Consider the following 14877-nt stretch of genomic DNA (forward strand, 5'->3'; position numbering starts at 1 on the left):
TATCTTTTACAAAACATACTTATTGTGTATATTCACTCTTTCTAGAGGAGAGACAGTGTCATCCTAAGCCATGATACTTGCACAGCAGAAGCCTGAATTTTCAGCCAAATTCCTCCTTCAACCAAACTTAGACAGTGACATGAAAATTAGATTTTTGTTATTTTTCCTTGTAGAAAATCCATACTGTAAGAACTACTTCAAAGCTCCTTTACGTGTTGGCCCAGCACTCCTCTTCACCTTGAGACATATGGCTTTGTTTCACAGTCCAAGTCTGAACACAGTTACCATTAGTGAGATGGACATGTCAACTACACACAAGTTTCCTTGAATGCCTATTTTTCTGTAATCAATCATTTTCCATTTGATCTCAGGTTTCACATATAAAAACTAAGACAAACTTGGAATTATAGTGGTGTCTTTCACAGAAGGTCTAATATAATAAGCAACTTAAGTTTCAATAATACTGTTGATTTCTCTCTGAAAGATGCTGCTTTCAGTCTTATGTGAACAGTAATCCCATTCTGTCTCATTCTGTACAGACAATTTATTTTTCAGATGCAAATGCAAACTTAGGTGGGTTTTTTTCATTTTCTTTTCTTTTTTCTCCTTTTTTTTTTTTTTTTTGAAATGAAGATCCTTGCCCTATTTTATATCATGGAGTTGATACTTCACAAGTGGAATCTCATTAGTTTCCTATAAAATCAACTCAGGAAGAACTGAGAAAGGAATGTCTGCATGGCAAATGCACACAATCCTACACCACCACCACCACCCACTACTGCAAGTCCTGGACAATGGGTAGAGACTTAAGTCCAAACTAATAGAACTAAGCATTCCTACCTACCTGGTGACATCCTCAAGGAAATGGCATAAACCTTTGTAGACAAAATTGTCTTTATTCTCCATTCATTCAGCCAACATTTACAAGAGTATGAGGGATTAATTGTGTAAGAAAATCCTAAGTAAACGACTTTCTGGAATGACTAGGCTATGTAAAAGAGGTTCAACTCTGAAAAGGCAGATTCTTTACATAAATGCCTCTGACTACCTGACCAACACCAGGGTCACAGATTTGTAGGTGATATGTTTTTCCTTTGCCAAGGATATATAACCACACATCTTGATGAAAGAACAAACAAACAAACAAACAAAAGTAGAATAAAGTTCAGTAAATACAATCTTCAAAGTTTATGTACATTGGTTGGCAGGCAGTTCTGAGTAGGCCACTTTTTCCAGCAGCACAATGCTGCCACTGCAGTCCTTTAAAATCTGTAAGTATTGTATGGAGTTGAGTTCTCTTGCATTTTACCCTGCTCATGAAGAAGGATCAGCACTTTTCCAAATTGATATTTGACTCCTTTTTTTCACAATGCTGAATAATTTTGAGGGTCACATTTTCACTTTAGCATGTTTGGGCTTAATTCTTAGAGATCCCAAACACCTGCAGCCCCAGTTCTTCAGGGTTGGCCATTCTGAAAAGCAGACATGCATACTTTGCAATCCTGCTCTTGTTGCCAAGACATAAAACGAGCAGTTCCTCTCCTTTTCTCCCAAACTTAAAAGTTTAAAGTAAAATGTTTCTGTGGCATTTATTTTGTGACAAATATTAATATTTAATCTTTGTAAGTTTAAATCCACATACTGGGATAAACTTCAAGGACAAATTACCTATTAATCCTAATGGAAATATTGACCAAAGGCCAAGTGTAGTATATATATCTCCTAATAAAGAGTTATACAGCATTCTGTGGCAAAATTTGGATGTTCCATTGCAAAGGAAAACCAGGGCTGAATATCTTCAGTTGTACTATCTTGTTTACTCAGTGAATTCAACTTTCTATTAAGGGGTAATACATTAAAAAGGAATCAGTCTGTCAGAGTTTTGAAAACACTAAAAGTTTATGAATGGGGCCTCCAATTCTCACCGAAGAGAAAGAAGGGAGAAAGAAAGAGAGGAAGAGAGGAGAAAAGAAGAAAAATGGAAAAGGAAAGAGAGAAAAGGAGAGAAGGAGGGAAAAAAAGGGAAAAGAGTTCTGATCAGCCTGCTGGGTAAACCTCACTTAGTAATCCTTTGAGTCAGGAGTTCTTAGTGCAGATTTGGCACTGGTCACAAACTGTGCAGGTTCTTCAAACAGAAGAACTAGAAACTTTGCAGTATTTCCCTCCAAACTGGGTTGTAAACACTATAATAGACATTACAGAATGTTGCATTTCTTGTTCTTCTTCATGAGGTAAAACTGATACCTTATTTTCCTCTCTATGTTCATTTTTCAAGTCTGAGAATCCATTTAAAAATCATTATACTTCTAATTCCCTCAAGCCAAATCTCATTTGAACAATAAGAAAACATCCAGAAAAAGAAAACAAGTAATTTAAAGCTAGACTTGTTTCCAGATCTATATATTTCCTTAATATCCCTAGAAACATGGAGGATGAATTACAAGTACTATTATTATAAAAGCTTTAAAATCATTACTATTACTTTTAGAACAATGGGAATCGGTATTTCTAAATATATTTATTTATTTATTTATTTATTTTCTGATTAATTGGTATTGTTGTAATTCTGAGCAAAAACTGCAAATTTAGATCCGTAAGAATCATGATGTAGTGGAAGTCCTTAACTACACTGGGACTTACTGTGAGATTTTTTTCACTGCTCTGATCCATGTGATGCTACAGGGCTGCATTTTGACTCCATACTACATCCCATTCTTGCTGCAGAATATATAATAGTGCCTTACAAAACCAAGAGCACATTGAGTTACCCATGGCAAGGAATTAAGTGACTGAAATTCAAGGCCCTTTTCTAAGTAGGAAGGAACAAGTCCAAATAGTGCTGAAGTTTTATTAAATTAGGTGCATGTTAAACCTAACTCATCACTGAAATGATGAACAAGAGTTTAGCATTGATGAAATGAAACATGTTGCTATCAGTTTTACCACAACCTTCTATAGAAATCTGGACAACGAAGAGGAAAATATGGACAAATAAATATTTTAAGTTACTTTCAAAGGAAGATGACAGCTTCAATCCAGTACTCTTTTTTTTTTTTTTGTCCTATTGTGTAAACAATGCTTTTTCCTTTAAACAAAAGAGGTGAAATCATCCTCATGTAAAAATTATGACTTATCTTAAATCTTGTTCATTAAAAGTAATGTTTTACATTAAGAGAATGCTGTATGTTTGTACTGTTGTATTAAAATAAAAATAGCATTTCAGAATCATCAATGTTTGTAATCTTGTTAAATTAAGAAACGCTCCTAATTTTTTTTTTATAGGATATTGGAATTCTTGAATAAACTTGAATAAATGTTTGCAATGTAAATATTAAACAAAATGTAAGAAGCATTCTTCCAAATTGTCTCCAAAAGATAATAAAGTATACAAAACTAAATTGAAAAATTCTCATTCCTGCAACCTCCTCCATATACTTGATGCATGTAAGCATAACCCTGGAAAACATATTTCCAAAGGGGAGAGAATCCATGCTCAGATATTATCTGGGAAAAATGCACTGAAATTCCTCTGTGATGAATAGACTTTTTTTCTCCTCAGGGTGACCTCTACCTTCAGAATATGATGGTTTTATTATGATTAATAAATTTCATTTCCACAGAGGAAAGGAACAGTGTCAGCTTAAACTTAAAGCAAGTAGGTTTCTTTTTAAATGCTAATTTTTAAACACGCCTATGCATGACACCAAATTTAGAAGCTCAGAAGGTTAGCAGAATAGATTCTGATTTCCATGCTGAAAATAGTAAGGATTTAAACTATACTGTCACACTGAAAATCAGTAAGCTAGTGCAGGCACATAGCTGTTGGTTCATTTACTCACCTGCCAGAATGCTTATTTCTCATTAAAATTAGTGGCATTTAAATGCTTTGTGATAATTTAGCCCGAAAATAATCATTCCAGGTAAACAATTCAGTACAATTTAGCACATGCAAATAGCAAATATTTTCAAAGAACTAGTAATAGTCAGTGTGATTATATACTCTACAAAATCTTAAATCAATATATGTATATACAAGTTGTACACTTCTACATACTAGACTCAGGAACAGGACTGATGAACAATTCTGATACAGTACAATTAGAACAAAGTAAGCTCCGCTGTTTTTCAGTACATCTGGAATAAGTATTTAGAACACAGCAGGAAAATGTCCCCTAATGTTTGCTAGCATTTTGTTTTACTGGCACTGTTTTTTAACTACACCATCACCTTTCTGTGGAATACTGAGAAAAACATCAGCTTTGCAATGCCAACATCTGTAGCATTGTGGCTGCAAACTATTTACCAAAAGCTCAGTGATGAAATCCTCTGCTTGGGTTATGTCTCAATTTCTTCAGCCATTTTCATTACAAGCTTTAAAATTGCTTACAGATTGCTTAAATATTGCAAAAAAAAAGGGCAGTTTGTGACCAATGCAAATAGGAAAGGAAAATTGGAGCCATTTATTTTAGCAGAGTCTCTGAAATTAAATCTCTCTTTTAAATCACTAGTGCTAGGTATTGTTAGAAGCTCTTAAACAGGAAAGTATGCCTTTCTCTAATTTTAATTACCATTTTAGGTTCTTTGGTACTGTGGTTTTATTTTCCTACGCATCTAGGACAGAGTGTGGAACTCTGACACTCACTGGAAGCGTTTGGAAGCTCCTTAATTGCATATCTACTCTATGGTTTACTAACAACATTAATAATGGAAAATTCAGAGTATAGAATATGCAACAAGTTAAAACATTTTCCTCGAGGATTGCAAAATATGAAACAAGATCTGGAAACACTATTTGATGTGCATACCCTTTTGAACTCAACCATTTCCCCCTATTTCTTAAAAGACTGGAAGATATTACTAGAACTATAGAAAACGATGGTTCTGTTCTTAAATAAGAACAAAAGTTTGAATCTCAACCAGTGGTCAAGTAGAAATTAAAACTGAAGATAGTATAACAATCTATTTCTATGATCTAAATCCCTGTTACTTGCCATATTAGCAGCAAAGCATATGGATCTGCTGGGAAGCTCATATTTCTAGCTCTCCACAGTATTACTCATTTACTAGCTTTGATTTATAATTGAACAATCAAGTCATAAAATTGCTGCTCCTTCAGACCAGTGTGTACTGAGTCTTCAGAAAGAATGAGCTTAAATTACCAGAACACTTGCATTGACACTTATTACTAAATTTAACAAAAAGACAGCTGAACAAGTCAGCATTCACTAGGTATGAGAAGGCAGAATATCATGCAGAGTGGTTTTATATTCCTGTCTTAACCCAACGCCTAGGAAGTGAGCTGTACTGTAGGATGTGCCTCTCGCTCTTCACAGGTGGCACAGAAAGGGCAATCTGAATCCTTCCTCCAAGAACTGCAGAATTGCAATAAAATTGTAGACAAAAGATAGGAAGATTGTAGTGAAGTTTTGGCAGGAATGCAATGAAAGCAATGGTTACCTGCATTATTCAGCTAAATGATTCCAGTAGCTCACTAAAACAAGCTGTTTTCCTTTAGCTCACACGATTATGATACTGACACTGATACCGAAGCCAGATGACAGCAGCAGCAGGAGCTCCTTTGTATGCACACCAGAGACACACCGTATCCCTGGGTACTATTTTAACCTCAGTTACTCACCACATTGTAGTCCTTTTACCTGAAATTCTTTACTATGGCACAGTGGTATCTGCTTACGGTGTCCAAGGCATGTATAGACAAATATACTAATTAATTTTGGATATTAATATCAAACAAATTTAGGCATTCTGTCACCTAAGTGAGCAAAGCGTCTCTTCAAATATCTCAGAAGGAAATGAGAAAAGGAGTCTAGCCTACCTGCTTTTACAGAACACTGAGGAAAATGTTTTAAAGTAGAAACTGTTACCAGTGCATTTCCTGATTGTAAAAGTTAAACTTTTTAAAATTCTGCACGAAGAATTTTAAATGCACAATATCACAACTTAAGATCATTCTGTACTAGGGGACCACAAAACATTCCTTTGTATGTCACTATCCTCTTCTACTGACAACACTACACAGATTTATGTCGTACAGCAGAGAGGGACTTGGGAAGATGTAGTACTGATAGATACAGCACAGTGAAACAGGAGAACTTCAAGGTACACTGCAGTGCTGAACTCCCATATATCTTGAGGGCAGGATTTCCTGTTACTATCGCATTACCAATCATAGGTTTTCATAGAGATGAAGAATTTTTACCACAGTCTACCATGTGAATATGGCATACAAGATTTTCATGAAGGGGTATAGTGATAATTAGAAGCAGTCCTTACTTTTTCCTTCTGGTTGGAACCAGAAGAAAGCTAAGAAGCCTGCTCAGAAGTATCTACATGAAGGGAAGAATTTCCACCTCTTGAGTTTCATTATGTCCCATCTGAAATTGTCCAGTTAATTACGGTGCCTATTATTATTTGGCTCTTTAATTACTGCTCGTTGATAGGAATGCTTTGCAGAAATTTATTTTTTTTCCCGAATGCTAACTCACAGCTTTGTTTGAAGTTTGTTGAATGCATCCAAAGTTCAGCTGCCACACTGTTAAACATTTAAATAAATGATATTGGTGAATTTGCAGAAATACAAAGACGTAACACTGCAGCACAGGTGATGTTCTTCCTGTGTGGGTGCTGAATTTTCTGTAGAACTACCCCAGGGGGGAGACCTCAGGCAAAAGCTCTGCCTCAGATTTCAGCCTCCCTGTTCAGATTTACAAAAGGTCAAAGGCAGCTTTCACAAAAGCGTGGGGACTTCATTTGACACATGCTTAAAAATATAACCTCCTATCAACAGCCCCTTTTTGAATAATTTCCTTCTCAGGAAGACAAGACAATCTACATACACAAATGTTCATAATAAAAAGCCACTGGGGAAACTGAGGCTTTGGCATCTGCTGACATGTATTAATCTGTCAACTTTCAGAGAAAAAAAAGTATTTGTCTGATCTGTACAGCATTTGTCTATTGCTGCTTGGACAGTAAGTCCTAAATATCTTCTCATCTAGATCAGTAACAAATACTGACACTTTTTACATAAACTTTTAAAGCGGTCTGTTGTGCTCATGAAGTTCAGTAATATGCATTAATTTTTTGGTTGTTAAATGTTTTAAATGTAATAGAAGAAGCTCGGGATATTCAATACTGAATCCCTGTTTATTTACTGTACAGCTCTACAGTCATACATCCATGCACACACACAGAACAGCTTTCTTGTGTACTGTTTTCAGTCTATCAGAGAAAAAAAATCTTCTTGCTTCATTCAAAAAACAGCACAGGGGATGCACATGTACTTATAGGCACTTGATGAGGGCATAGATTATTTACTATTTCTGTTATCAAAGAAGCTTCACATTGCAAATCCTCCATTTACAAATCACAGAACCTCAGCTTTACTTAATCTTGTCATGTTGTCACAATTGACTAGCCATGCGAACTGACCTAGAACTGTAAGCATAGGGAAGGTAAGCTGTCAAAGAGATAATGACAAAGATGCCAAAAGGTCTGCTAGTGTGTCCACTGAGTGAGAAAAAGAAATTAATCAAATTTTATGAAAGAACAGTGGATAACTGAAGTGTTTACTGATTTTTATCTTTACCACAACTACCAACAGCAGTAAAAGCAGTAACAAATAAATTCCATGTACGATCTATTTACAGCAACAGTCAAAAGAAATTTCAACTGCCAACATGAAGGACACTGGAATTTACAGGAGTTTAATAATGTGCATTAATAGAGCACTCCCGAGTCTTTGAAGAGCAAAAACCTCAGTATCTGCTGTTTTTCATGGGAAAAAACAGCAGAGGTGCAACTAGATACTAGCACAAATACCTTAAAAATGCTCGTTCACCTTACTTTTCGATTTACTGATTAGTGAAAAAGCACAACATAATAAAAAAATAATCTTGTAAGAAACTGATATTTTCCCAGTGAATTTGCTTCATTAAACGAGGTGAAGCAGATAGAAGTGAAAACAAAACAAAAACACCTCTCACAACCAAACCTGTATCTTTACACAGTAATTATAAAAAGGTAATGCAAACCCCTCTTAAAAGAGGTTTTCCAAAGCAGTTTATATAATATGCACTTTTTGGAAATTCCTTTGAAAGATCAAAATCTGGTCAATATCTCCTACCAGAAATTGGAATATGTCCATGATATATATACAAGCATGTATGGCAAAATTTGACCAGATATACTACAGCAGAGGTAGATCATCTTAACCAATCTCAGCACTTTTTCTAAAATTAATTTTCTTAAAATAAATGAGCGCATAATTGCTAATGTTTCTCAAATTAAATTTGTGGAAGTGTTTGTGCTTACTTTTTAATGCTAGCATACAGTAAAACTGTAAGGTCTTGAGCAATTGTATCCATCAAAAATAGCCAATATTCTTTTCAAACTTTTAATAGCACATATGTTTGTTCCTTTATGCTGCCCGCTTTTATGATGGATTTCTCCTAGACTTGAAAAGTAAACCTTTCCACGTAAATTTTTTTTGAGACTGTATCTTTCTCCAAAGAGAGGTCAGTAACTTAATCCAGGACTGCAAACTTCTAAGTGTTATAATGCATTTCTTTTACACATACACACACTCTTGCCTCATGGGGATGTCTCTCCCCAAATATGTAAATAAATACAGCTACAATTGGATAGATGTTATACTCACTTCCACCATACTTCATTCTGAATTCAGGTGTATATATATCCTTGCCTTTCCCTCTATCATTTCAAAAACATAAAATGCATATACTCTTGGGGGAAAAATACTATTGGCTGTGCAATCATACTGGAAGTTTTGTTTGTAGATGGAAGTTAGATGACAGTTAATAACTGGAGGTAGAAAGCAAGAATGGTATAAATACTGAATAATGATCCTGTCCCGTTTAAACATAAAAGTCATAAAATGCAGGTACATGCTAGAATAAACTTGGAAAAGACACTGTAAATATTTTTTTCTTTAAGAGCTATAAATTTCAGCTTTACAAAACCTAAAAGAAAAAATATATTGATTACTGATTTGAAAAATTAATTCAAAATCTTAAAGACACAAAATTAACTATGTTCTCTAGCCAACACATAAATAAACCAATGTTTTTCGTCTGGGTCTGTTTCTGATTTAAAAGGAGACTGATAGGGTAACCCTTTGCCCCCATCAGGCAGAAAACTCAGTATTAATTCTCCTCTAAAATACCCATTCTCAGAGTTCTACTAGAGGAAATTCTTCAGAGATCCTTGTTAAAATTGCATCAACAAGCTGAAAGGAGGTTTCAGATAGTTTCCCTACCTCTGATCTAGCTCAGGTCTGTTTGCGTCCTCTTTAATCATGCCTTCCAGATAAGATCTATCCCAGAAGCATAGAACTTCTCTTCTGAAGAGTAATTATTTTTAGCTTCAAAATGCTCTAGATAATAGAGCAAAATATTTTAAAATTTCCCATGGAAGGATTCCTCTGTCACACACTTGCATATTCTTGCATATATTTTCTTTAAATAATGTTCATCCAAGAATAGGTATACATACATGAATAGAAATGCATCTATTGACACATTACCCTACTATATTTGATTTCAAGATTACTTCATTCCTAAATTAGAAAAAATAAAAATAAAAATAAATAATAAAAAAAAAAAGTCATGTAGCTTAGGGTTAACCATTGCCTGGAAGGAATGATAAAGCATTAGGAAGAGAAGAGTTAATATTACCAGTAGAATCACCCAAGACTCCCATTTCCATGTGACAGTAGATTTCCAACCAAAAGATTACTTGTTATATTATAATTTTAAGTCTACAAACATGTATAATCTTTACAAAGAAACAATACAAACATACTCACATTTCAAACATATAGCATATTATCTTACACCAATTTGGCAAATGCTTGAATTACTCTAATTGAGTTTAGGAGCACTACTAGAGTATAATATTGTATCATAGATGTTTTGTGTGCATGTGAAAAATCAAATGACAGCTACTGTTCTGAAAGATTATATATCTGTGTATACTTCACGTATTGAAACACAAAACATCAGATAATAAGTCGAATGTCAGCTCACGGATTTGAAAGGTCAAATGCAATTTTGGTAACTTGTTCTGTAATGGAAAAGGGGCCAGAGTATGGTGTAGTTATTTTTGTAGGGTTTTTTTTTTTCCTATAATATAGCCAGAATTTCTTTTAAATGTATCACTAAAATTTAAATATACAAAGGACAGAGAATAGAGGCTTTCATTAGCGTACATATAAAAAGAAAAGACCCCTAAAATCCCCTATGTTTTTCATAGTGTCAAAAACACATCTAACAAAAACACCTTATTTACCGAATAAGCTTAATAGAGATATTTTATTGGTAAACTGAAAAGTTTTAATAAATAAACACAAAAGTCTGTTTTCTTCTGTGTAAAACTTTCTGATGAACAAGTGTGCTACATTTTTGGAATTTCAGTGCAATGACATACAGAATAGGTATGGTATAGTCTAGACACTTAGTCCATGTGAAGTGAAGGTAAGAAATGTTTACAGGTCTAAGTACTGCTTAAAAGGGTTAATTCTGCAAAACAAGGGATGTTCTCAAAACCAGAAATTATTAAAATCACACGTGCGTTTTGAGAACTCCACGTTAAAATGTTGCAAAAATGAGTTTATCTATACTCACTCTGCAAGGCGTAGGTTTGTAAGTTAGCTGTCTCCCTACTGCAGTTCACTATCATCCAGAGCAGAGTAGGAAGCGCAGGTGAAATAACGAATGCCAGAATCCAAATCAAGAAAGAGTCAGATGTTGCTTTCTCAAAATGCATTCTGCTAATGATTTAGGATTCTCAGAAATTTATGTTAAATCAGTTACTTGTTTTCCTTTTAAGAAGAACTTTTCAGGTTACCACAAAAAATGCTGAGGCTATCATGCAGTATATTACTTTCTCAGAATATAGCGACTTTAGCTTTAGTCTTCTTCTCCATAAATATGTGCACTACATTTGTTTCTATGTAGGTCACTATGACATAAGCAGAAAACTCTTCACCTGTTACTTATTTCCGCAAATGTAAAACTCTCTATAAATAAAATACTTCTTAATACCAATATTTTGTGCCACACTATATATCCTTTCTTCCTTCAATACACACATCTCCATGACTTCAGCAGTCTTTTTCACATATCATTATTGACAGAGTTTGGCCAACACTATTACTAAATATGTTGGCTTTTGATTTCTTATGTAGCAACACAACATCATCCTTACCTGTATTAAGACTAGCATTGTTCAACCTCTATTGCTTAAAAGACAGAAAATCCCTTGATATACTTGATATACTTGTAAATGATCATTAATAAATATCTTTTAAAACACTGTTTGTTCTTCTGTACCCATGGCTTACAACATGACAGAGTACTAGCAAAACAGCTAAGACTTTTTACTTACTAGAGAGTCATCCTCTGAAGATGCAGACCCTCTCTCCCACTATCTTATCCATAGGATAGACTTTGTGAGTGCTTTAGTGTCTGCAGTACCCTTGTGGGCAATATTTGCCCCCAGAGTGTTGAAAATAAAAATGTTATATCTATAGCACTTACAATGTCCTACATAGATCTTTACCTTTATTCTTTTCAGTAGTTTGATTTTTTTTTTGATTACTTTTAAGTCACCATCACCATGTTTGCACTGTACAGTAAGCTTTTATGAGAAGGTTTAACATAACCTTACTTTGCTAGCTATATAATATTTAAACTGGAAATAAAACACCAAAGTCAGCAAAAATAACCTAATGTATTTTATACTGCAGAATCTAGACTCAAGCTACAAATTAATCTATTTCAAAAATCTTTATCATGGACTTTCCTATGCTTTCTCTTACGATTAAATGCAGCATGTGAAAAAGGATATTGAGACCTGGATGGATGCATCAAGAAGTATCAATGATTGTTACCTGCAGAGGTGTTACAAGAAATTTCATCTGCTGCAACGAAGACGAATTGATTTCTGCAAGAGAAGATAAAATTCACAATACTGCTTGCTGACTGGGAAATGTGCTAGCTGCCAATTGACTTGATGTTTACAGATGGGGTAGGGTAAGGGTGCTTAATTTCAATGAATGTAACAAGAAAAAGTGTTGACGTATTTCAGTACTAGAGAGTTTATAAGGATCATGAGGTAAACATGCTGGGATCTTTCAAATGAAATAATGGTGATATCTGGATATGGACTATGTACAAACTCTTGCATTGGAAGCTTATGTTTAGTGTTACAGATATGTCATGTCAATATATTTATGAAGACTAATAAAAATCAAACTATATATTGATAAATGTACTAAAGGGCACTAATGGAAAATATGTTAAAAGTGATTTTTGAAAAAAAATTACAATTTACTTCAAACATCTTAAAGGAGGATATGGAAAGTAAAATATTTTTCTTTATATATGTCTAATACGACTGCAATCAGAAAAAAAATTCTGCAACTTATTAAAAAAAATGACATTGTATATTTTCATATACTGTCATCCAAATACATACAAAAGCTTTTTTTCTGGTAGAATCCTAGCAGAATAAACTAGAAATATGAGTAATTTAATATAAACCTTCTCTTGCAAAATTCTTTATTTAAACCAGGTAATGTAGAAAGAAAAATGCTAAATACACTAATATTTCAAAATGCAGAAATCCTGATTTGCCCTTTCTAAAGTCAAAGCAAACAGGACATGGGTTAGTGGAAACTATGTTTAAGGATGAACATCAAGTGATTCCTTTCTATATATACATAGCTTCCTTAGATGACGTTTGTGCTGTGCAGGACTTGTAAAGAAATTGGGTGTAATTATTTCGGAGGTATTTTGCCCCAGATTGCAGCTAGTTCCTCCAGCCTGCACTCCTAGGTCTGTTGAAGTGCTGAGTTTTGCACAGCTTTAATGCAAGAGTACCAAATAAGAACTAGAAGGAACTACGTCTAGCTGAACCAAAGACTACCTGGAAAAACTGAGTTCTGCAAGATAATGAAAACTCTGTCAAGCATTACCTACTCTGAAGCTTCTACTGAATACTGTTCCGTTCAGGAGAGAATGTATCTTAGGTATAACAGACTTAAGCCCTAAGAGAACAAACTTATCTCTATTATTTCACCTCCGGTGTGTTAAAGATATTTGAAATCCTTGTTTAAAAATCTGTGAAGCTTTCTACTTAAAAATTTACATTTTGAAAAGCGAAGTAAAAAACTAAGTAAAAACAAAACAAAACGAAGGCATATGTAATTCAAACTACAGGACAGGATTTAAGATCAGACGTAGTAGCTTAGTACTGCCTCTGCCTTATCTTACCAGCCCCTGCAGTCTAGCATGAATGACTTCAGTGACCAAACTGTATTTTTCATTTAACTCTTTCGTTTGGATGTAGTAGACAATTTTGTTGTTTTGCATCTATAGTAATTTAACAAGCTGATGAGATCTATCTTGCACATATGCTAAAGAGATCAATTTTAAAAAATGAATGGGAATATATTTATTATAATAAATACAAAACTACTCCATAATTCATAGATGGCATACTTTGACACTCTATTTACTCATAACCACTTCTTTTGTTATTATCTCCTGTGAAAATTACATACAAAGAAACATAGTCTTTTGCCTAACAGAAGCAATTCAGACTCACCAGCTACTGGCATACAGACAACCCTTTTCACTCAAGTCTAGTAAATTATGAAAGTGTCCTTTCATCAAAATGAAAACATCAATTCTACTTAAAATCAGCCACAAAGTGGCCAGTTGAGAAACTCCTTTTCTTTATCTCCATCCAGAACATTTGTGTTCTTATGGAACACTGTCTCAGAGATATTAGATCCTCAGATGCCAAAGTATAGAACTATCTGCAAGAATAATATGCTGGCTTCATTACTTATGGAAGACTTGAGAATGCATTCTTCTTCTTTTTTTTTTTTTTTTGGTAAAACAGATACTACTAAAAGTGCTTGAAAATCTCACTTTCTATTATCAACTGTCTACTAATTACTTGTAGAAATTTAATTTTTAAACATATGACCCAAGGCCATGCCTATCAGAAAAAAAATATCATCCAGAAACATTCCTTGTCATACTACTACAATTTACAAAGGAATATACTCTCTTTTCTATATTTTCATTATATACAATTTATTTCACAACTCCATGAATTAAACATGAAAGTAAGGAAGAAGTTACACACTATTCCACACAGCACTTGCGTGAATGATAACGTATTAACCTATGGGCAGTAAGACTAGATGCTGGAATTCTTTTTTTTTTTTTTGCTTTTACAATTGTTAGTTCATTTTAACAATTCCAAGCATTTGCTTATTAGCTCAACAGTTTTAACATTTTTAATGCAGCAGATACGTTATTTAACTAAATTCTGCACTATTCTTTACAAAAACCTAGAGGGACAGCTAACAATGAGAGGTTCATATATCTCACCTGATGTCCAAAACAAGTATTATTCCTTAGTGCAAACAACCCATAATTTACAGAACTCCTGAATTCAGCTTATCCAGTGATGCATCACATTCTATTTCACTTAAAGTACATGAAAAGTAGAGCTGGAAAAGGGCAGCTCATCTAACTCAGTCCTTTGAAGCTACAGGATTGCATCCTTCAAAGGCCAATTTTAAGCATTAACTGCATTAAGTATATAAGGCATAAAACCTCAGGAGTAAGGTATGGAGGAAATTCATGATGCTCAGCTAATGGAATGACAAATAGACACCAGAAAACAAAGGCATTCTGGTTTACAACAAAATTGTATCTTTGATACAAATATGGAAATGAACGTTCCTTTACATATGAAAAACTCTGAGTTCCTCCTCACTGAGAAAACAGCGGGAAACTCTGTAATTATTGAAGTACT

The 14877-nt window shown here is 34.1% G+C and overlaps 1 protein-coding gene across 26 annotated transcripts in view; it reads right to left on the minus strand.

Moving 5' to 3' along the window:
• Positions 1-14877, minus strand: part of RBFOX1 (RNA binding fox-1 homolog 1) — a 719068-nt gene that overhangs the window by 2095 nt on the left and 702096 nt on the right. For 9 of the 26 annotated variants that reach the window (XM_065732372.1, XM_065732373.1, XM_065732359.1 and 6 more), the window contains one exon: positions 11933-11985. The exons of the other annotated variants lie outside the window; for them this stretch is intronic. In XM_065732372.1, coding sequence (XP_065588444.1) covers positions 11933-11985 — 53 coding nt within the window. The remainder of the gene's footprint in view (positions 1-11932; positions 11986-14877) is intronic. 26 annotated transcript variants of the gene reach the window in all.

Source organism: Cyrtonyx montezumae, unplaced genomic scaffold (genome assembly GCF_038088225.1).
Source record: "Cyrtonyx montezumae isolate F1298 unplaced genomic scaffold, pur_monq_1.0 scaffold_16, whole genome shotgun sequence".
NCBI lineage: Eukaryota > Metazoa > Chordata > Aves > Galliformes > Odontophoridae > Cyrtonyx > Cyrtonyx montezumae.